This window comes from Carassius gibelio, chromosome B5, assembly GCF_023724105.1.
Source record: "Carassius gibelio isolate Cgi1373 ecotype wild population from Czech Republic chromosome B5, carGib1.2-hapl.c, whole genome shotgun sequence".
Lineage (NCBI taxonomy): Eukaryota > Metazoa > Chordata > Actinopteri > Cypriniformes > Cyprinidae > Carassius > Carassius gibelio.
In genome coordinates, this window is record NC_068400.1 from 8,932,750 (window position 1) to 8,955,609 (window position 22,860).

Below are 22,860 nucleotides of genomic sequence, written 5' to 3' on the forward strand. Positions count from 1 at the left end.
CCTGTTAGATTGTGTTTTATTTACGTCTACACCTAGATAGCCTTTTTTTTATCAATAAATGCGTATTAATGCACAGCCTTATGCAACAATTACATATGTAAATTTTAAAAACTTTATAATTATGACATATTTACATTTTCATGTAACAGCCAGTATTTGTATCTGTAACAATCACAAAATTTTTCCTATCTGCATTCGGATACAACATCGGACCAGTGGTGGACAGTAACGGAGTAGCTTTACTTCGTTACTGTACTTAAGTACATTTTTCAAGTATCTGTACTTTACTGGAGTAGTTTTATTTTGAGCAACTTTTACTTTTACTTCACTACATTCCAAAGCATAAAATCGTACTTTTTACTTCACTACATTTCATAAAACATATCGTTACTCCCTATATCACGTGCTCCGACACTCAGAAGCGGTGTCTGATGCATCATGAACGAACTGAATCTTTTCAAAAGAAACTTTTAAATCGGATCGCGAATCGCACCAAACGATTCGTTTACGAATTAGAATGATCCGATTGCAGCTGTTCTGGAGTCGACCACTCACTGATTCAAATGAACCGTTTAGTGCGAGTCTACAGAAGTAAGAACCGGGAGATCTTGTGAGCGCGCGTGCGTCTGATGTTGCTAAAAGTAAGTTATGTCGAAATTTTGGATTAATTATTGTAACTGAAAATCATATTAAGGTCAAAACTGTCAGTTGTTTGGGAACTAAATCCGTTGTAAAGAGAGATCTATTTAAGCCCACTCAAATGCTCGAGTGCAGACGATGCAGACACATGAATTTTAGGTAAAACAACAACAACAAAACCTTAAAACAACACAGATTAAATACAATAACTCATGCATGTTCAAATTCACCGCTGCCGTAATGTTAACAGTTTTATTGAAATGTCCTATGTGACGTCTGTTTTTATATTGTTTATCGACAGTAACGTTATACATATGTATATTGTTTGGATTAACTAGACGAGTAGACAGAAATGAATGTTCATCGTACTGAAAATAAGTAAATATTGTTAGCTGAATACTAACTGTCTAGCTAACAAGCTTGTTGGTGCTAAGTTGATGTAATTTTTATAAATGTCCAAATATTTTTATTCAGCCACACACATATATATATATATATATATATATATATATATATATATATATATATATATATAGATAGATAGATAGATAGATAGATAGATAGATAGATAGATTACATCTGGTTAGAAAAGAAAGGATGTGATGTTCAGAACATGGTAACTACAGTAATTATCAAAGAGGGGAAGAGATGCACCCCGTTTGGCCAGGGGTGTTTTTAAACCACAGACAAGATTTGAGAAGGAAAAAATCATTATGAATTTTTTTAAATTATTTTTTTCCTTAAAATGTTCTTCCTAAATTCAGGCCTTATTATCATGTCATATATACAGTACAGACCAAAAGTTTGGACACACCTTCTCATTCAAAGAGTTTTCTTTATTTTCATGACTATGAAAATTGTAGATTCACACTGAAGGCATCAAAACTATGAATTAACACATGTGGAATTATATATGGAATTATATACATAACAAAAAAGTGTGAAACAACTGAAAATATGTCATATTCTAGGTTCTTCTTTTGCTTTGATTACTGTTTTGCACACTCTTGACATTCTCTTGATGAGCTTCAAGAGGTAGTCACCTGAAATGGTCTTCCAACAGTCTTGAAGGAGTTCCCCAAGAGATGCTTAGCACTTGTTGGTTCTTTTTCCTTCTGTCTGAGGTCCAGCTCACCCCTAAACCATCTGGATTGGGTTCAGGTCCGGTGACTGTGGAGGCCAGGTCATCTGGCGCAGCACCCCATCACTCTCCTTCTTGGTCAAATAGCCCTTGATGCCTTCAGTGTGACTCTACAATCTTCATAGTCATGAAAATAAAGAAAACTCTTTGTATGAGTTTTCCAAACTTTTGTCTGTACTGTAACTTTGATGTTCTGTAAAACAACTAACTTTAAAATACTTTGTTCTTACTGGTGAAAATCAGATGGTCATCTCTGTTTTCTCTCAGGTACATCACAGTGTAAGCTTCACAGTGAACATCACTCTCATCAGCGTAGTCCATATCAACAACAAAAATATATTTTGACTCCATATAGTGGTTATTTTGGAGAAAATCACAGGTATTTTGAGCAGTAGGATTATAAAAAAATGTGCTAATATAAAATTAAATTAAGTAGCCTATGTAAAATTGCAAACATCTATCTTGCAGTACTTTTTTACTTAAGTACATAAAAAATTGAGTACTTTTGTACTTTCACTTGAGTAAAATTGAAAAAGGAGTACTTTTACTTTTACTGGAGTAATATTTTACCATATGTATCTGTACTTTTACTCAAGTACTTGATTTGTGTACTTCGTCCACCACTGCATCGGACAGTTACTTGATAAGACTGTTATGACTTTTTATACATTTTTTCGTAGTTATCACTGAACAAGTATGTCGTGTTAAACTGAAATAATTATTGATTTCTAAAATAATATTTATCATGCAAGCAGAGAGATGTCATGACAAACGTTTAGTGATCATTTGAACACGACTGAATCCATTCAATGCACACATTCTCATTACGCAGAACACTTTAAGCGAGTCTTAATGTTAATGAACTTCACTAAACAGATGTGTGTGTTCCGCGCAAACCAGCAAAAGGTAAATATGCAAACATGTAGGACAAGTAGACAATGTATCAGTCTCTAAGCTGATTATTAGCCTACTCTTGAGAGGGAACTGATTTGGTTTTTGAGAGACTGAGACGCGCAGCGCGGCTGTTTGATTGGCGAGCGCGCTGTGCTTATTCCATTCATTCGTATCATGGTAGCCTAAGCTTTCAATATTTGCCTTTTAAATATATACAAATAATATAACGTGTAGCTATGATGTATTATTATAGGTAAAATTACTCTTGCAACGCTCTGATTTCTGAGAGATAAACAGAGAGGCGACAACAATGCAGTGTTTGATTTGCGCTCTTTTCACTCATAAAGTTTACATTCATTCATTTCTGGCGCTGATCCCCTGGCTCACCTGTTATCTAGCAAACACCAGACTGTGTCAGCTTCAGACGAGTATTCAGGCAGAATTATTCCTTGAGCGTTATTCGTTTTTTAAGCCATTATCCGTGCCATTCCGAATAAGGTATTCGGCTTCAGGCACAACCCTAATTATTACATTACATATTTTATTTTTACATGCAACATAGATAAGGTCATATAGTAACAGCTCCACGCAATATTGTAAATCTAAAATTCACGTGGTACTTGCAAACACTTTGTATTCATTATGGTTAATGCATGCTGGAGTAGTCGATTGTTTCCAACAGCGCCGAGTAGTCTATGCAAGCCCTAGTACAGTATGACAAAAATGTCGCTGTATTTATGTGCGCATGTCCAATAGAGCCAAACGTATCCATTCTAGCCTTGCTGCGCGCATTTGTCATATCCCGAGCTTTGCGTGTGTCTGTGCACTGTGCCAAGGCATAGTCATATACATTTTTGACCACAGATATAATGTCAACAAAAAATAAAGTACATACAAATTATTTGACCTTACAGTTCCAAACTTTGTTTGTTTATCCAAGTTTAGCTCCCAGGTCGGACTGGGGGTAAAACCAGTACTCATTACCAGGGCCCCAAAGGAAGAGAGGGCCCTTGAAAAGTATGAATCTGAAATATATATTTTACCTGGATATTTTCATGGGTGGGGGCCATGGGGGCCCATCAGGACTGCCTATGCATAGGGCCCGGGATCTTGTTTAACGCCCCTGTTAGCTTTAACCCTAATTATACACACTTGAACCTAATCAAGCTCTTACTACACACACTAATCTTCCAGGTGTTTTAAGGCCAGTTGGAGCTAAGCTTTTCAGGACATTGGCCATCCAGGATGTAGTTTGGAGACCCCTGTCACACAGAGTTGTTACTTTGCACATGCTTTTTGATCATTACAAATAATAATGTAAAATGATTTTCTTAGAATAGGAGATATGCTTTCTCTCGCATCACAAACATTATCAGTAGTTTAGTATATGGTCTTGAAGAGGACCCTTTTTTCACTCATTTGGACTCGGTCTTGGACTTGGACTCGAAACTTTTGGACTTGGACTTGACTTGGACTCGAACCTCTTTGGACTCGGTCTTGACTCGGTCTCGACTAGTCCTGGACTTGGACTTGACTTGGACTCGACAAAGCCGGACTTGACTACAGCTCTACTAGTATTTATAGTGCTGTTTCTCAAAAAAATTCTGATTTCAAGAATTTTCTGTGCTTCCACAAAGCACTAAAGTCATGCGTGACCCCGAAAGCGTATCGCGAGTCTGTGTATATCGTCACGCATTTATCTGCTGTCAGTTTACACACTTCGGTCAATGCAACCAGTTCTGCTGCCTGCGCAGAATAGTGTGATGGTAATTTGTCAGATTTCAGAGTTTCAAATTCAGTCGTTACAGCATAACCCACTTTATTCTGCCCTGTTTGTGGATCTTTCGAGGCAAACCCATCCACAAAGAGGACATTGTCACAATTATCAAGTGGTATGTCTTTATGGTCTGGACGTGGTGTGCACACCTGTTCGAGTGCTGACAGACAACAGTGATGTTCCTTGCCATCCTCCTGTGTGGGCAGAAGGGTGGCAGGATTCAAGGTTGTGCATCGTTTTACAGTTATGTTTGGCATGTCCAACAAAATGGTATGATACCTCAGCCATCGGGCTGTAGACAAATGTGACGTTCTCTACTCTTGCAAAATCATGGATACTGCGTGTGGAACCATTAAAGTCAAATCAGAGTAGCCTACAAATTCTCTTGAGGCCATCACAGCCAGCTCAGCCGCTGCCACTGCTCTCAGGCAGTGTGGGAGTCCTGCAGCTACAGCATCAAGTTTTGTTGAAAAATAGGCCACAGGTCGCAGTCTGTCACCATGAGTCTGCAAGAGAACAGAAGACATAAAAGCATTCTTTTCATCAACCATCTGTACAAGCGGGCGGTTAATGATAGGAAGGCCTAACGTTGGAGCCATAGCAAATTGCACTTTCATGTTATCAAATGCTTCCTAAGCCTCGCTTGTCCAGACAAGTCTGTCACCTGACCTCAGCCTTTTCCCTATCGTTAGGGCTTGTAAAGGCTGCTCAAAAATGGCATAATTAGGGATGAATATTCTGCAGTAAGTATACATCCCCAAAAATGACAGCATCTATTTCTTTGTAACTGGTTTTGGCACCTCTTTTATGGCCCGTACCCATTTCTCATACAGTGCTTTGCTATTTGGTTTGATAACATGTCCCAGGAAGGTTACTTCCTGCTTCACAAACTGCAGCTTTAAAAGACTAACCTTGTGGTCCCCCTGCTCAAGATGCTTCAGGAGAGTCACAGTGTCAGCAATGCAGATAGTTTTATCTTTGGCACAGATTAATAAATCATCAATCTGCCCACAATTTTGATGGTATTTCTGCCAAATAATTATTAACATCTGAGACAGAAATAGCCCCCACCCCAAAGTATTTAATCTTTTTTTTTTGTTTTTTTTTTTGTTTTTTACACACAACATTCTTCACAAAAGAACAGTTCTCAAAACCTACACATCAAAATCGCAGTTTGATTTAAATGCTCCAACACTTTTGCTCTGTTCTATATCTTTATCAACTTCAATCCAGTCTGTGGCCTGTAGGCACTTTTTCACCAAAAGCCCTGAATCTTTCCACTGCTGCTTTATGACATTCAACACAGATAGGTGGGGAACACTCTGTTCTGTCATTAAATAACACTGTAATTGTTGTTCATTCAAACTCACAGAAAGCACACACACACATTCTCTGTCCAGAAGATCTTGTCAAATTTCACACTTTCATTCTCCACACCACTAAACCAAGTTTCTTCATACTCTGAGTCTCACTCAACTACGACATGTGACGTGCAATGCATTTTATCAGGCTTCATAAACTCTGTGTTGATTGGTGTTGTTCAAACCTTAGCCAATTTCAAAATCATCTCTGCCAAATCTTATTCTTTTATCTACCATTCGTAAGCCCACTGCGGCTCAAATTTAGAACATGTTATTTGTGGTGCTTCCTCCATAGGAATCAGCACTGAGGGTCAAATTTAATTCACACATTAAATCTCTGGCCATGAGATGATGGATCAAATGGCCTGAAGCCGAAGTGCTTTCATACACTTTTCCTGTCATTTTCGGCACACATGGCAAGTCACATGGTCATAAAGTGCTCTGGCACGCTCCGAAATCGACTTAAAAGTTAATTATTACTCCCTTTACTATTATTGGTTATCTTGGCATTTGAGAAAACCCTGTGCTTTTGTACAGTTTTAGACATTCTTCAGAAACACTGCTCAAAATTTCATCATTCACAACATTGTTCAAAACACACAAAGATTTGCAAGCAGATTCTTCAATGCAGATAGCAGACAGTAAATCAGTGTATGTGTTTGTGCGTGTTTTGAGTGTTAGAAATAAATGTTCACTTCCCTTTCTCGTAGTCAGCCACTGACCTCCTCGAACTGGACCATCTCCGTCCTGCTCTCCTTCTCTTTAATCTTTTTAGTGTCCACATGCGAAGGAAATTCTGCGCTTACTGTGTTGGTGAAATTTTCCACTTCTTTCCTGTATGGTTTGTTGCTTGCATGGTTCTCAGTCTGTGTGCACACGTCTCACGTCCGTTGTCGCCAGTTTTCTGCTCACCTTATGCCAGTTCGCTGGACCCATTTTCACACCCAGCATCCGTCTCAGTTCTTGTGAAGTCGGGCTGAACTCTTGGCACAGTAAAAGCTGTTCTTTCGCAAAACTTTTGCTCGCGTCCTGCGACATGAGATGTGCCATCAGGTCTCTCGTATCATTGTCCAAGCTCTAAAAAAAAAAAAAAAAAAAAAAAAAAAAAAAAAAAAATTGGCCCATCTGGACCCGCAACTCGCACTGCTACGACTGCCGCTGCTCAAGCTCCTCTCGCTGTAACTCGTGCTGTATTTTGTGCTGGTCTTTGGAACGGAGAGTAGTCGAGATCATGGTCCAGTTTCAGGGCTGTCAGCTCTGCCACAGGGTAGTGATGTTTATAAGCCGGCGGTGCTGACCCGATCTCGGGTGCATATTGGAAAACACAAACACACTTTTCATTAGTAGCATTTTGCTCCTGTGGAGCTGTTTTCTCACACACATTCTCTTCCATCTTTTTCATTTCACCCCTACATGCCAATTCTTTCTGCATTTGCTTACGTTCTTGTCTTTCAGCATCTTTTAACCAACAACCTATAGTCTGAGTACATCCTTTACACACGTGGCGAACACATACAACAACCATTCTGTTCTTTTTTTTTTTTTTTTTCAACTGACTCTCTCACAACATTCAGTCTTACTTTACTCAATGTCCCTTCTTCAGGAAAATCATGATATTTGATCAGCTTTTCTGTGTACACTTATGCCCATAATTCTTTTTCTATTTGACCGAAAACTGGTGTATAAAAATTTTGCTAGCTTACTGTTTGGTGATCCCATGTTGGCTGACTTCAATCTCTTCTGGATTTCCTTCGACGCACGTCTATAATCTGTTAAACGTCTTCAACAGATCTGATTTTGTCACCTCAAATCGGCAAGGTTAGCAAAAATGCTCTGTAAATTAAGCTTACTCAAAATCTTCACTCGATTGAATGATTCTAGTTCACCTAATCAGCTGTGGCTCTTCTGTCCACCTACAAGCTAGTTTCCGGCATAAAATTGATTAAAGCTTCTAGTTTTCGGCATAAAATTTACAATTTGCCTCTTGAAAACGTTCTCTGCTCGCTGTGGCTCTTCCGTCCACCTACAAGCTAGTTTTCAGCATAAAATTGAATTAAAGCTTCTAGTTTTCGGCATACAATTTGCCTCTTGAAAACCTTCTCTGCTCGCACCAAAGCGATGGTCAGCCACTATGGTTCACACACAGTCATGTCGAATTACACCACTCAAAATAAACAATTTACAGTCTCTTACCTGAGATGCTTTTACTGCCACCGGGTTCTTTCTGATCTCATCTGAGTCACTTCTGGCCCTGAAATGGTTTTGGCTCTTCTCTCTCAATTTTCGAGGTAAGACCAGAGCCTGGTGCTCTGAGATGATCACTTCGTCAAATCCGCTCAGGACCAGATTTAACCACTGTGAGATCCCAGTTCTGACACCAAATTGTTGTGGCAAAAACAATTACAAACAAATAGCATCTCAGTGTAAGAGACAAGGAATCAAATTGTATTTAAGGAAAGAAGTTTATTTTCCTTAAAGAGGTGCGTTCACTGTTTCAGCAGCTACCCTGAAATGCAACAGACCTGAATCACACTGAAAACAGACAGCCTTATTATACTGTTATCACCCCCACTTCTTACTTCTCCTTCTCTGTAAATTTCCACTTAACCCCGTAAACCAAAACTAACTGTTTTCAGAAAACACAATGGTCCTCCTAACCCCCTGGGCTTTTATTATCTTCACACCCGTGAAGTCAAAGGTCTTTATTTATGGATAACCCCTCTGATCTTTCCTGAGTAAATTGCCCGCACTAAAGACTTCAGAGGCTCTTTGTTTTACTGTGTGATGTCTTCATTGCATTTCAGGTGACAAACATACATACTGAGAGAGAAACACAAGTTAAATCAAAAGGAAAAACAAAAATATATGAAAACCCACTAAATGTCTAAGAAAGTAAATAAGTAAGAGTAAAATATAAATTTTTCTACAACAGTGCTAAGGATTCCTTTTTCAATTGGTAGAACAGCAAAATGATTGAGTCTCTTCTGGCCCATTGTTCACCTAAGTCATGTAAGTAGATGACACAATTCATTAAATGACCGCTCACAGCTGGAACTGCTGAAAGGTATTGTAAGCGCTGTTCGAAAAACCAAGCTCAGGGTAGGAAACATGTCGGGATCCAGAAATTTGTAAGCAGTGGCCATGTCAGAGACAGCACCCTATTTGTTCGTTTTTGCCAGGAACTGTTCAACTGTTTCGCTACCAGAATTTCTTCTTTACAAAGTTGGATTTTGTAATGTGTTGCAATGAGGTTCAGAGATTCCTCACTAAGAAAGTCATCAGCTGCTGGATTGCAGCTTTATTCGAACACCAGAAAATCTGTTTCTCAGCTCATCAATCATGCTGTCAAGACATAGATACAAAAGATGATGTTCAAGTTGGTTGCCAGTATCACACAGATCCGTGGTGCCCAAAGTGGTATCCACTGTGTAATCATCCATCCTCCTCTGCTTACAGCAGGGACCAGACAGGATCTCTGAGATGTTGTTGAACTCACAGATTACTCTTGTCTCTTTGTAGAGCTGTTCTGCTATTTCTTCACTGCCTTGCATTCAGGTCAGTGTTTCAAGAACAACATCTTTGTAGAGTGTAGCTTGTGCCAGGTCCACACATTCTTCCTGGAGATACTTGGGGAGCCCCTCTGTAGCAGACAGCTAACTCTTGAACATTACAAGCATGTACACACTTGTAAACCGGGACAGTTTTGACAGCAGCCCAATAGCTATGGGTGTAGCTACTATTTTCAGACTTTTTTTGTGTGTGTGTCATGAAAAGCTTTATGATTGACCATTGATGCACTAATGAAGGAATACACATATTATCTTAAAATGTACATAAATATGCAGTTTTCCCTATTACTTGTGTGTGATTATACCTCTGTGTGCCACCCGGTTGCTGACCCCTGCATTAGGTTCTGCTTCTTCGTGTCCATGAAAAGAAATACCATGCTTACCTAGAAAGATAGTCAAAGCAGCAATTCTGTGCATATATTCGCGTCTCGCAAAAATGTCACCAATTCGTGCCAAGTTCATTTTCTCGACAACATGGCCTTCTATTAAACTGGCTTCATAATTCTTCCAAGCAAGCACTGAAGCCTTGTGCCCTAAACTTGCTTCATGCTCTCTGAAACCATTCAGAAATAATTTCCAGTTCGAAAAGCCTCCAGTGCTGATCAGAGAATCTTTATTATTTTGTGCTGGATGATTTCCATGTATTCTGCAAGCACAAAAGATTGTGGCATCTCTGTTAACAAAGTACTCCAGCAATTCAAAAGAGTCAAACCATCTCTGCTAAAAGGATCTTTTTTGTAGATAAATTTAGAGATTTACTTGTTTTGGTCCTGATTCCAAAATCCCTAAATCATCTTCTTTCTCACTTCCTCTATGCCTAGCTGCTTGCTTGCTCTCTCTAACTCATCTGCAATACAAAAGTTAAATCCACAGAATAATGCATTTGTATGTCAACAGCTATTATCTGGAATTTCAAAAATGCTATATTATGCTTAGTTTAAGATAGTCCTACTTTAATACATTAAAATAAACAAAACTTTACACAAAACTTTAGAATAATGGAATACAGAAACAGACTTGTCAAATTCAACGAGCTGTAGAGGAACTGTTGAAATTCTTCAATATTAAACTCTGTACAAAACTCAAGTGTCAGTGTGTTTACTGAATAATATCAAACTTCACAAATGTTTTACACTGAAATAAATGAACATAAATATTCCTCATTATTACAAATCTTTAAATATAAAAGTTTTTTTAAAGTGAAATTTCACATTTTAAAATCGAATTATCCGATTTTATCGACTTCAACGACTGAAATGAAATGTTATAAAAAAGGAAGAGGATTGTGTTTGTCAATTTTTCCTTGTACATCAATAGGTTAATTTTCATAACACAATCTCTCTATAAACACAAGAGAATAACACACTTCTGTTTAGCCCATGTCACAACCATGAGGATGGCTTCTTTTAAATTGTGAGATGATGTACATTATTTTTAAAATCCCAAACTCTCAACATATCCATGTCATATCTTACGACAACATGAATAGAAATAAATGGTTTTATATTTATATAAAGGTTTTATATTTAGCAAAACACTTTTGCTGCTATTGAGGTTGAATACAGTTAAGGTTAATGTCAGGTTCGGTGATATGGGTAGCTTTAAGCGGAAAGATTAGAGTCAACAGTGTAATTAATAAATTCATGTAAATGTATATAAATTAATGTAAAACCACAATTTGCGCATTGTAACAAAATATATAGTTGAAGACAGAAAGAAGGTCCCCCATTTTTTTTTTTTTTTTTTTTACTATAAATATTTTCATGACTACTAGCCGGATTTAAACCCCAAATTCTCATTACTCTTATACAAATATATAAATAAATATATATTTATTGATTTATACATCATTTTCATATTTATTGTAGGCTGTTAAATTGTACTTGATTTTTTTTATGCAAATTGAATCATTGCACATTTTTATACTGTAATGCAATTAAACTATAATAATAATAATAATAATAATACAGTAATACATTTTATTTATGGGTACCTTATACGTGACACTCAAGAACACCTTACATGCAAATAAAATGCATAAAACGATTAACAAACAACACGATTCAAAGGCCACATTCATAACTTTGCAACCAGGAAATAGATAAATATCACCAGTATGCCTATTTAAAAAGATGTGTCTTCAAACTAGATTTGAACTGTTTTTACATCAACCATAACCTGCACACAATTGATCAGACGATGACCATAAGACAAATATCTGATCAGTCCCTTACAGTGTCAAAGGCATTGAGGGAGTCAAATGTTTTTTTTTGTGTGTGTGTGTGTTTTGTGTGTGTGAAACAGCCTCCTAACCTATAATATAAGCACAGTGACAAGTTATTACACCATTTATGGTGACGTCAACACAATTCTTCCAATGAAACCCAACTGAAGTTAAACATAAACCAGCATGTTCATGCACTGTAAGATTACATGGAAGTGTAAAGCTGATATTCCCGATAAGACTGAACAATCAGTAAAACAATTAACACACTGATCTTTTAAGATCTCAAAGAAAGAACAAAACCCCATTTTATCATGATTACAGAAGAATACAAATATAACATTCTATTTGCCAAGTAGGAATATATGATGCCAATTACATTCTGGTCCTTAATCTTAAAAATGTACATATTTGAACAGCTTAAACAAACAATCTCTTTTCACTGGAAATGAGTTTCAGATTAATATTGCATCATCCATGACATCCTGCAAGCACATACCATTTTTGATACACCGCTTAATAGTTTATAAATAATTTGCATAACAGAAAAATATAATAATGTTGAAGTTAAAGTACTTGATACTTTTTTGGGGGAAATGCATTTTTTTTTTTTTTGCTAATTTCCATAATAGCCATTAGCCAATATGAGCATTTGGGAAAACAGCTTATAATAGTGATAATGACTGTCCCGTTAGGGGGAACCTCAAAGGTTTAATATTTTTAATAACTGTAAAGTATTCATGACTCTAACATTTTTAATACATTTAATACAGAGCGGAAGTTAAACGTGTCTGGGCATATGGTACAATACCAAATTGGAAATTTAAGAATAATAATTTAACATTTAAGACTCCTAAACATTAGGAAAACAAATGTATAAATAAAATAGAATAAGTAATTCATTCTGTGCAGGACTGATGATTGTAATGCAGTTTGAGGATCTAGTGTGTCATACTGGACACACAATCCACATCCAACATCTCATCCACTCAAATCAGCTTCAAAAATCTGACACTTTACAGATTTAGAGGAATAATTCACGACAGAAATACATTTCTGTCATAATTTCCTTCCTCTCATGTCCGTGGGACACAACGGGAAAAATCTGAAAATAATTTCCATGGAACCTTTTTCAAACATATAGGTTTAGAATGGCATGAAAGTGAGTAAATATAGACAATATGTTCATTTAGGAATGAAATGCCCATTTGCAGTGAATTGTTGGGAGATGTTTGACTGTTGCCTATTTTTTGCGTGTTCTATAAGCTCAATTTAACTGTATTTGATCTTATTCAATCTTATTTTCTGTCTTTCATGCAGACTTTATTTATTCTCTCTTCCAGCTTCTGTGATTTACTTTGGAAATGAAGCTCAGGTAAAAATCAGTCTTATGCAACCTTATGGTTAATGACAATCAACTTCCCAGTCTTGTCCACTTTGCAGCTTATTTCAAACAAATGAAAATGTAGATCACTAAAAGACAAATTCATGATGTAAGACAGCATCATTTTACATTTACATTTTTTACATGTAGTCATTTAGCACTGCAGACACTTGTATCCAAAGCGGCTTACAAATGAGGAATGAGCAATGGCATACAAGTGCTATAACAGTGCAAATAGCAAGGGCTTTTTAAATACTATAATAAAAAATAAAAAAAACAGATAGAAGAATAAAGCATGTGTTAGAGGTCTTTTTTGCTTTTGTTAATTGTATAACTAATAAAAAGAAAACAAATAGAGTACAAAAAGATAGAGTAGAACAGCTAGTGTTAGTTTTTTTATGAAAAGAATTAGAATAGAGGTAGATGATCAAATAAAGATGGAAGAGATCTGTTTTTATGTATTTTTATGTGTTTTTAGTTGATTCTTGAAGATATGGCTAAGAACTCAGCTGCTCAGATTGAGTCGGGCCGGTCATTTGTTTGTAGTTTGTACTGCAATTATATTAAAAGTGAACTTCTAGGTATACTGACAGTTTATTTATTAAATACTTTGTACACTTTGAAGTATAGTCTCAGTAAACGACTAGTTTAGTAGTTTTATACTGCAAGTATACTCATAAGTTTTCGTTAAGTGAAAAAAAAAAGACTATGAATTGGATTCAGAATGATAATCAAATGTAGATGGAGTCGATCAACACCCCAAAGCTTGACTGTAATTATTACCTCTTCATCGGTCGACAGTTTATTCCATAACATTACAGTTTTGATGCTGTTTCATGTCAAATGATCGTGTTACATGTGTTAGTATCTGGTGTTTCTTTTTTCTTCTTCACTTGTGTTTTTTTTGTTTTTTTGTTTTTTTGTTTTTGGAAATTGTGTGCAGAAGAGGTGTACTAGCGCCCCCTACCGTATAATAATGAAAACACGGATTCATCAAGTATAGTTCAAATATAATTAGACTTTTTGTGAGTATAAGTTTACATAAATGTCATTTTAAGAATATTTCTGAGAAGTACATAAAACACATTTCTGAGAAGTACATAAAAAGTCAACTAAAAGCATAATTTCCTATTTTTTACATTAAAAGAAGTATACTAATAGCACACTTGAATAAACTTATTTTTCATAAGGGTAGAGGAGTACCATCCTCAAGAAAGGTTAAGGTTGAGGTTTTCATCCAAAAAGTTACCTAGTGGTCCTGTGGGCCAATATATAACTACAAATTGGATTTTAAGAGGGTAGGTAATAGTAACTGGGTATCAACAGCTCCTTCAGGTCTCATTCAAAGATGGTAAAGGATTACATTTCCAATCATTAGAGATAAGCAGACCAGTACCTCCAACTCTTCCAGTCAAATGGGGGGAGTGGGAAAATGAGAAATTATTGGAGAGTGCTGCAGGTAGCAGTATCGTCTGGTTTGATCCAAAATTGTTTTGACTTTACACTTTAATTCATGCACAGAATGAATTACATGAAACAAAATACAATTGTTCTATTATATTCATGGAACATGAAACTGTATGACCCCGAATAGTCGACAAACTGAAGCTTTGATTTGAGGAGCCTGATTCGACTACCAATCTAACAATCGAATATTCGCAGGGTGTTATTGATTATACCATTTTGACTATATGGGGGAAATACCGGTTTTCTCCCAATAAGTTAATATACAGCCTATTATGATAAAGCTGTAAGAATCTGAAAAGAAAGAAGCTTCAAATTAATATTTTAAAGTGCGTGAATAAATCCAACCACCCCTATAGATTTATGTTTTACTTTCCATAATCTGAGACCGAAAGAGGAGCATCTTGGCGTCAGGGATTTAAAACTTTACCAAGACTCAAACTGACAGAGGCAGAGACTGGATTTTTCCGATCAGGTATGGGGTACAAGTGATTTCAAAACATTTCAGCCAGTGTATATATATCCTGGATATATTATTTACCTGATATAAGATGCATTTGGTTTTGAGTCAAGCATTTCATTGTCGTATCTCTTCAGAGCAAAAGCTGGTCAATCTACAATGCAGAATATAAATAACTATGACTGGGACTATTATATACATATGATTATAATGAGAAAACCATTATACTAAAATGCTATGAATTTTTAGAGTTCAGCTGCCGTGTTTCTGCACATTGTTTCATGAAGAACACGTCCACAAAAGGAGTTCGCATTCATAGCCCCGTAGATATGTTCATGTGCATTCGGGCCCTTTTTGCAAATAGCCTATAAGTCTTAATATTAATGTTATGTTGTATAAATAACGAAGCATGTTCTATGTGAAATTATGAGTTGAATCCCATTGATTAAAAACTTTCTATCAAATGCATCTCTCTACTGGTCATCATCAGCGAGCACAGCTCAAAACAGAAATGCAGAAATACTGCTAAAGTTTTGGGCTAATGTTATAAAAACACTATTGTAAAAAAAAAAAAAAAAATTGTGTTAATTGTTATGGTTTTGCCAATGTTAAGTGTTAGCTATCTGTTCATCAAAACATAAAACATTATTTACCCCATTTATATCTGCAAGGTGTTCGTTACACATTTTCCCTGTGTGTTAACATCAGTAATTAAGTCGATTGTCTCACTTGACTCTTGTTAATGTATTTTGCCCAGCCCCCAAACATGTGATTCGATTATCAGTCGAATATCGGCAAGGTTCCAAAACTCTGATTCAACTATGAAAATCCTTAGTCGGGACACCCCTAGTATGAATACATCATCACACAAAAAGCTTTTCTCTTGAAGTTCGCTTCAAGAATAGTTTGTATGATAAAAAAACATTTAGATGAGTTTCATGGAATGTCAATAAATGATCTGAAACAATGGAAATACTGTTAGCATCTGGCACATGCACTGGAAACATTGACAGCCTTTTATTGCATTATGATAAATCAAGCATCATTATTTATGGTTAGATATCCATAGAGATCATAAACAAACATCTCAGCACTGGCAACCACACTTGTGCCAGGACCTTTTTTACAAAACACTGCAAATTAGACTTTAAACACAGTAGTTCACATAATGTTTTAAATGTTAGAAGGCCATATATATATATATATATATATATATATATATACATAAATTAATTATAGAAATAAATAATGAAATAAAAAATTACCTTAAGATAAATACTGCTGCTCTTGCAAAACTTTGCGCTGTGACTGAAAACACCTATTTGAAATCAGCTTACATAGTACCTCATCCTATGACATGTATTTGAGTCCACATACACCATCATAATTCAGCTTTGGTCTCCTGTAGTTAAATTAAGGATACTAATACAGTATGGTATATCTGGTCACGACCAACTTTACTCCTAACCAGATTATAGCTCCATCATCCTGAGTTTTGTTATTGTATTTGTTTATTTGTTTATGTATTTATATTATTTGCTTTATTCTAGCAATGCCACTTATAAAAATGCAAAAGACAGTGCAGCACTGACAGAATAATTGATAAAATAATAATTACAGGTGTTTCTCAAATTCCTGTTACGTTTGCAAACAGTGAAGAACATTTGTTGGCCAAAAACTGATACAACAGCAGAAAACTGTGTGCTGTGATTCATTACAGGATTGAGACACACAGAGGGGAGATCCTGAGCACACCAGGGCCCTGTAGTGAATAAGAGTATTCTGATAATCCTGATTCTGATAAATATAATTTAGTTCCATAAAATCTCTTAAAAATAAAAAGTTCTGTGCAAAAGTCTTAGTATTTTCACCAACATAAAATGCTTTTAAGACCATTATTTTTATATCTTTTGCTGTAGTGTGACAGTAGGAAATATCAGTTAACATTTCCAAGCATTTCTTTTGCCATTAAATGTAATAATCCAGTGAGATTTTTGTTTGCACAAGGAGTCTGACAACAGCTAGTGCTCCACACAGAGATCTGCTCTAATCATCATACAGTCTGTCATGAAGAAACAGAACAAACTGAGACAGACTCAGTCCAGAAGAAGTGTGGCACAAAATCTACCTGCAAAGCTACAGTACTGTGCAAAGTTGTGTAAAAATACTATAAAATGAGGATGCTTTCAAAAATAATATCACAAAATAGATGTTATTGATAAATTAACTTCTATTAACTAAATCAAATCAGTATTTCATGAGACCACTCTGCGTTCAAAAGCTTTTGTCCTTGCACTTGTGCATAGTTTTTCAGGTAGCTTCCTAGGAAGGTTTCTACAAGTGTCTTGCAGACGTTGTCACAATTCTTCAGAATTTAGTCTATCTCAGTTTCGTTCGTTTTTTCCTGTTTCTTCAAGTAATTCCAGACAGACTGGATGATGGTGAAATCAGATCTCTGTGTGGAACACTGGCTGCTGTCAGAATCCTTGTGCATATACAAATGAAGAGATTGGTTCCGAAACACGATAAACGGCATTTAAAGAAAATTATAAAAATGAGTATTGTGTCTGGTTGGTACTGAAGATTTAATTCAAAATTTTACGCAAAATGTGACATTCGCAGAGTTATCGACCAATTTCATGTAGACGTCACAGTTACATCACAAGCAGCTGTGCGTGCATTGTGGTGGCAGAAACACAACTTTAGATTTTGTATTTGTAGTTTTGTTTTAACTCGATTTAACTCAACAATAGTTTCTGAGTAGGAAAAACTCCAGAAGTGTGAGATATAATCTCAAAAGAGTGAACGACGAGTTGATTTTTCTTATAAGATTTTTTTAATTCTCCTCAGACTACCGGTTGAGGTGGAGGACTTGTTTTTTTAAAAGACATTTCGGCTGTCTGAGACTGCCGGCTGATGTATACTCCAGTTTTGAACTGCAATTGTTGCAAATTGATTTAACCAATCCTGTGCTATGTGCGCTTTATTTTTGAATCATGACAAAGTATGACATACTGCTTATTCTTGAGGATTTTAATGTTGTCCTTCAAACCCTCTGGCTAAAGAATTCTTAAATCATATTGACTCTTTTAATCTTGTTCAGTCTGTGACTGAATATGGTTCATATCTTGTTATATATCTGTAACAAGATATGGTCACACTCTAGATCTTGTTCTATCCCATGGTTTTACTGAATGCGATACTGAAATCTCTGATACTGTTTTTTCTGTTGTGTTTGAAATTTCTCTACCTTGTTCTGTTGTTAAACCATGTGTTGCTGCCCGCTGTCTCAGTACAGTGAATTCTAAAACTATTAATGATTTTTGCACTGCTTACAATGTTTTTTCGCCTCTAATTTTGGATTGTGTAAACTTATCTTCACAATTATGTGCTGAAGAGTTACTTTCTTACTTTTTTCACCTTTAAAGGTTAAGCGTGCAAAACTTAAATCAAAGCCTTGGCTAAATGAATGTACTCATGCCCTCTGACAGATTTGTAGATAAGCGGAGCGCAAATGGAAGAAGGACAAGCTTCAAATTTATTCTCTAGCCAATTATCAGAAGTTTTTACATAGAGCAAGGGCTAATTATTTCTCTGTTTTTTTTTTTGAAAAACAAAAATTCAGCACAAATCTAGAGTTTTGTTTAATACATTAAATTCAGTTATTAATCCTCCTGCTCCTGATTGTCATGGTCAAGTTTATTTATATAGCCCTTTAAAACAGCAAAAATGCTGACGTAAGTGCTGCACAACATACCAAACTGGATTTAGGTTGAGATCTTGGAATATTTAATATCATCTGGGTGGAAGATCTGAGCGTTCTCACTGGAGAATTGAGAGTTGAGAAGGTCTGAAATATATGAAGTGGCAAGACCATGAAGTGATTTAAATACAAATACTAAAACCTTAAAATCAACTCTGAATCGAACAGGTAGCCAATGAAGTGATGACAACACAGGTGTAATAGTAAATGTAACAGATGATTGTCTTCATGCCTCTTTACAAACTTGTGAATATTTTTTAAATATTTGAGAAGATTGAAGATACTAGATTATCTTTCCAACTACAGGATTACGATCCATCAGCCCCATCTACATCCAGTCTCTATTGTTTTTAATAAATTTGAGCCTGTATCTTTTGCAACCTTGAGGGAGATCGTTGAACATTTGAAGCCTACAGTTTTCCATCAAGATATTATCCCTACTCACATTTTTAAACAAGCCTTTAGTGTTATTGGTCTGAGTGTCATGGGAACAATTAATTTTTACTTGGTCTCAAGTTCTGTCCCTGTCTATTTTAAACATGCTATAGTGCAGCCTCTTATTAGAAAAGTTCATTTGGATCCTACCGTTTGTTCAATTTTTAGACCGATTTCCTTTTTTTTTTTTTTTTTTTTCAATCAATTACAGCCTTTTTAGAGTAAAATTCAGTACAAAAAGCTTTCCATTCAGGTTTTAGAGCAAAAAACATTACTGAATCAGCACTCTTAAAAGTCTACAATGATATGTTATTAACTGTTGATTCTGGAGAGTCCGCAATCCTAGTTTTGTGGCGTTTTTTTTTTTTTTTTTTTTTTTTTGTCTTGAGCAATATGCAGGAATTCAAGGAGTGGCTCGTCTGTGATCAGATATATCTACCATTACAACAAAATAATCAGAATGTTCTAACTCCGATTTTAGAAAGTTTAAATGATATAAAAGGCTAGATGAAAACGAAATGAAAACAAAACAGAGATTATTATTTTTGGGCCAAGGGAGCCATTTAACCGTGGCCCTCTAGCCTCGTATAATAATATGATGGTGAAAAATCTGGGTGTTTTATTTGATAAAGCTTTCAAATTTTATATGCAAATTAATGATGTCATTAAAGGGGTCATATGATGTGATTAAAAATTTTCCTTTCTCTTTGGAGTGTTAAGGAAGATCTGTAAAGTTGCAAGGACTAAAGTCTCAAATCCAAAGAGATATACTTGATCAAATTTAAGACTTTGCCACGCCCCCTAAAACAGCTCATTCAAACATAACCTTACATCTCCACGTCACTATGTAGAAATATTTGCGTAATCCCACCCAAATGTTTATGCAAATGTGGCGTAGTGGTAAAGGATTAAAGATTTATCAAGGTTACATCACCCTGGGTCTAGCCCAAGGACCTTTATTAAATAAAGGTTATTTATTTTTAGGCAACACAAGTCAGCTCACAGTAAACTGGCAGGGGATGTATATATACAAAATTATTTTTATTACAATAAAAAAAAAAATTATATAAAGAGGTGGAAAAGCAATCAGTGCGTGTAGCAGTTTATATAACAGACTAAATAACAAATACATAACAATTCATGATGTTTTATTAACAAGGTTCGGGAGGAGCACATCAGATACTTAGCCTAATTAGCACAGGTGGATCACACTTAAGATAATCAACCCTAGAGTATAAATACAGCTGACTAACCTCTATCCATTGACGGTTTATCAGAACAACCCCCCCCCCCCCATCCTCTTACAGTTCATTTTACACTTTTATATAGGAGGGGTACTCTAGGTTCGGGCCATTCCCAAGCTCGGAATTCCCAATTATGCATTATAATACTTCAGCTAATTATATGTAAGTGTGAACTCATGTAAACAAATACAACAATTGGCAACCTGGGTCGTCAAGGACATCCAAGGATCAAGGTAAAGCAACAGAGGCTTGAAAGCAGGGCAAAAGGGCAAAGTCAGCCTCAAGAGCAAAGCCCCCTTCCTTATACCTATGTCACAAACTCACGCACACTACACACATGACCATACCAGCAAAAGAAACGCCAACACCAGGAATCCACCCCTGCCTCAGGCACTCAACTCGCTAACACATGGATTATAATAAAAGAAAACTGCCCACCCACAACTGAACAGCTACAAATACTTTAATCCACCAAAATATATAACTCCATAAAATCAATACCCTGATAATACTGTGAGAAAAGCATTAGCAATTAATCGCAACAGGAAAAACTTATACCGGCATATCCCTATATAAAACTAGTCTGATTAAATTTTTTCCATCAAAATTGTGTCCCAGGGGAAAATCGCTTTCACATGCGGACTAAAAACCAAACCAAGGAAACAGTGTAAAATTAACCCAGAGACTTCTTAGCACAATAGTGAACAAAATGTTTATTTGTTAATACAAGGAAACCAACCAGCATTTTAACCTCTTACTAGAACCAAACTGACCAATGTTCAAACACCTTTTGAAAAAATAAATAAATGAATAACTTGCCCTACAATTTGGTATTATGTAAAGCATTATAAACATAATGTTATTTCCTTCAAAGCTGCTTGGAAACAATGAATAAATGAATAAATGAATGAATGAATGAATGAATGAATGAATGAATGAATGGGGAATTTATATGGTGCTTTAATATACTTATTTATTACACATCATTACTTTTGCCTAACATTCAGGTTAGGTGATTTAAAAAAAACGTCTAACCACGGTTCACTGCCACATTTGTGCAATCACATTCCAAAATTCTTCAGGTCACGTGATCTTAACTTTAAAAGTGCAACACTGTTGTTCTGGGAGTCAGACTGACTGATTATCTCTCCTCTTCTCTTCTCTTCTCTGATCATCAGCACACTGCAGTAATGTCAAACTGTGGAGGCTGGAGCCACATTGAACTGTTCGATCCAGAGGTGAAAAAGATTTGTTTTGAGGTATGAGACAAGTTCACTCCTAAATGAAACACACTGTCTGTTACTATTTAGCTGATTTGTATGTTTTGGAGCTGTATTATTGTTTGCACAAAATTAATTATTTGTTTGTTTGGGGTTTGTTTTGTTTTAGTTCAATTTTAAAAAATGTATGTCTTTATAGCAAAGTCTTAATGATATATGCAAGTGCCTATTTATGCAATAAATTCAGATTTGATGCAGATAAATAATTGCTCTTGATTATTCCTTTATTGAGAACTCTTAACTGATGTGAAGTGATGTACAATATTCAAAATACTGCATTTATTAATAGTTCATGTTTACTAAATGTAGTTAACTCCTAGCTGTTAAAAAAATATTATTGTGACCATAATGATAATGTTTCTCTCTTTATTCAGCTGAGGCCAGAGATAGAGAAGACTGTTGGAACTGATTTTAAGATTTTCATTCCTGTGGTCTGGTCTTCTCAGGTTGTGGCAGGAACAAATTACATGTTCAAGGTAAATCAATATTTTTGTTTGTTTGTAATTTTCATGGATTATGAGATCGTCAATCTCAATGATGTTGCAAATAATTCGTTCGTCCTCACTGAAAGTTAAAATGCATTATGTCAAGCTTCATACATTTGCATGAGATAAAACTTTTCTTAACATTGTAGCATTGCTGGACATGTCCAAATTTAGTAAAACCTGTAAAGTGTTTGTCTTAATTAAACCCTAGTTTTTTTTCTCTCTCTGTCAGGTGCTGGTTGATGCAGATAGGGATGGAGAGTGTGTTCACGCGATGATATTTCAGGCTCTTCCCTGTGATGGAGGCGGACTGAGTGTGACTGAAATCCAGTACCCCAAATCCGTTGATGACCCACTGACCCCTGTACACTTACAGAAATAGTCTTGATTTAATAACAGACACATGCAATGAACTGCCATACTGTATAGAGGAACATCTGAAATCATTTCATTCCTCAATATTAAACTCCATAATCAAATCCTCCGTGTCAGTGTGTTTACTGAACAACGTCAAACTTGAATGCTGAATGCTGAAATAACTAAAAATAAATATAAAGTTATCAGATTTTAAGATTTTATTGACTTCAATGACTGAATAAGTTTTTTAATAACTCAAAACTGAAATATATCATACAAAAGCTAAATTGTTATTTATTAATTTATTTATTAGGGATAATGCAGTATAATACTGCTACAATTTCAAGCAGTACAATACCAGCAAGAATTTGTGAAAGAAACGC

General features: G+C 35.7%; 1 protein-coding gene across 1 annotated transcript; it reads left to right on the forward strand.

Annotated features, from left to right (window-relative positions):
* The first annotated feature begins 218 nt into the window (after positions 1-218).
* Positions 219-22,584, forward strand: LOC127958786 (cystatin-B-like). Its single transcript, XM_052557761.1, has 4 exons — positions 219-641; positions 21,534-21,614; positions 22,010-22,111; positions 22,353-22,584. The coding sequence occupies exons 1-4, from the start codon at positions 630-632 to the stop codon at positions 22,500-22,502; spliced, it is 345 nt and encodes a 114-aa protein (XP_052413721.1). The 5' UTR covers positions 219-629; the 3' UTR covers positions 22,503-22,584.
* The last annotated feature ends 276 nt before the right edge of the window (positions 22,585-22,860 follow it).

Excerpts from the sequence above, each read along its gene's own strand:
- LOC127958786 (XM_052557761.1), top strand. Across the intron at positions 21,615-22,009 it reads TGAAAAAGATTTGTTTTGAG|CTGAGGCCAGAGATAGAGAA; the intron begins GTATGAGACAAG and ends CTCTTTATTCAG. Across the intron at positions 22,112-22,352 it reads GAACAAATTACATGTTCAAG|GTGCTGGTTGATGCAGATAG; the intron begins GTAAATCAATAT and ends TCTCTCTGTCAG.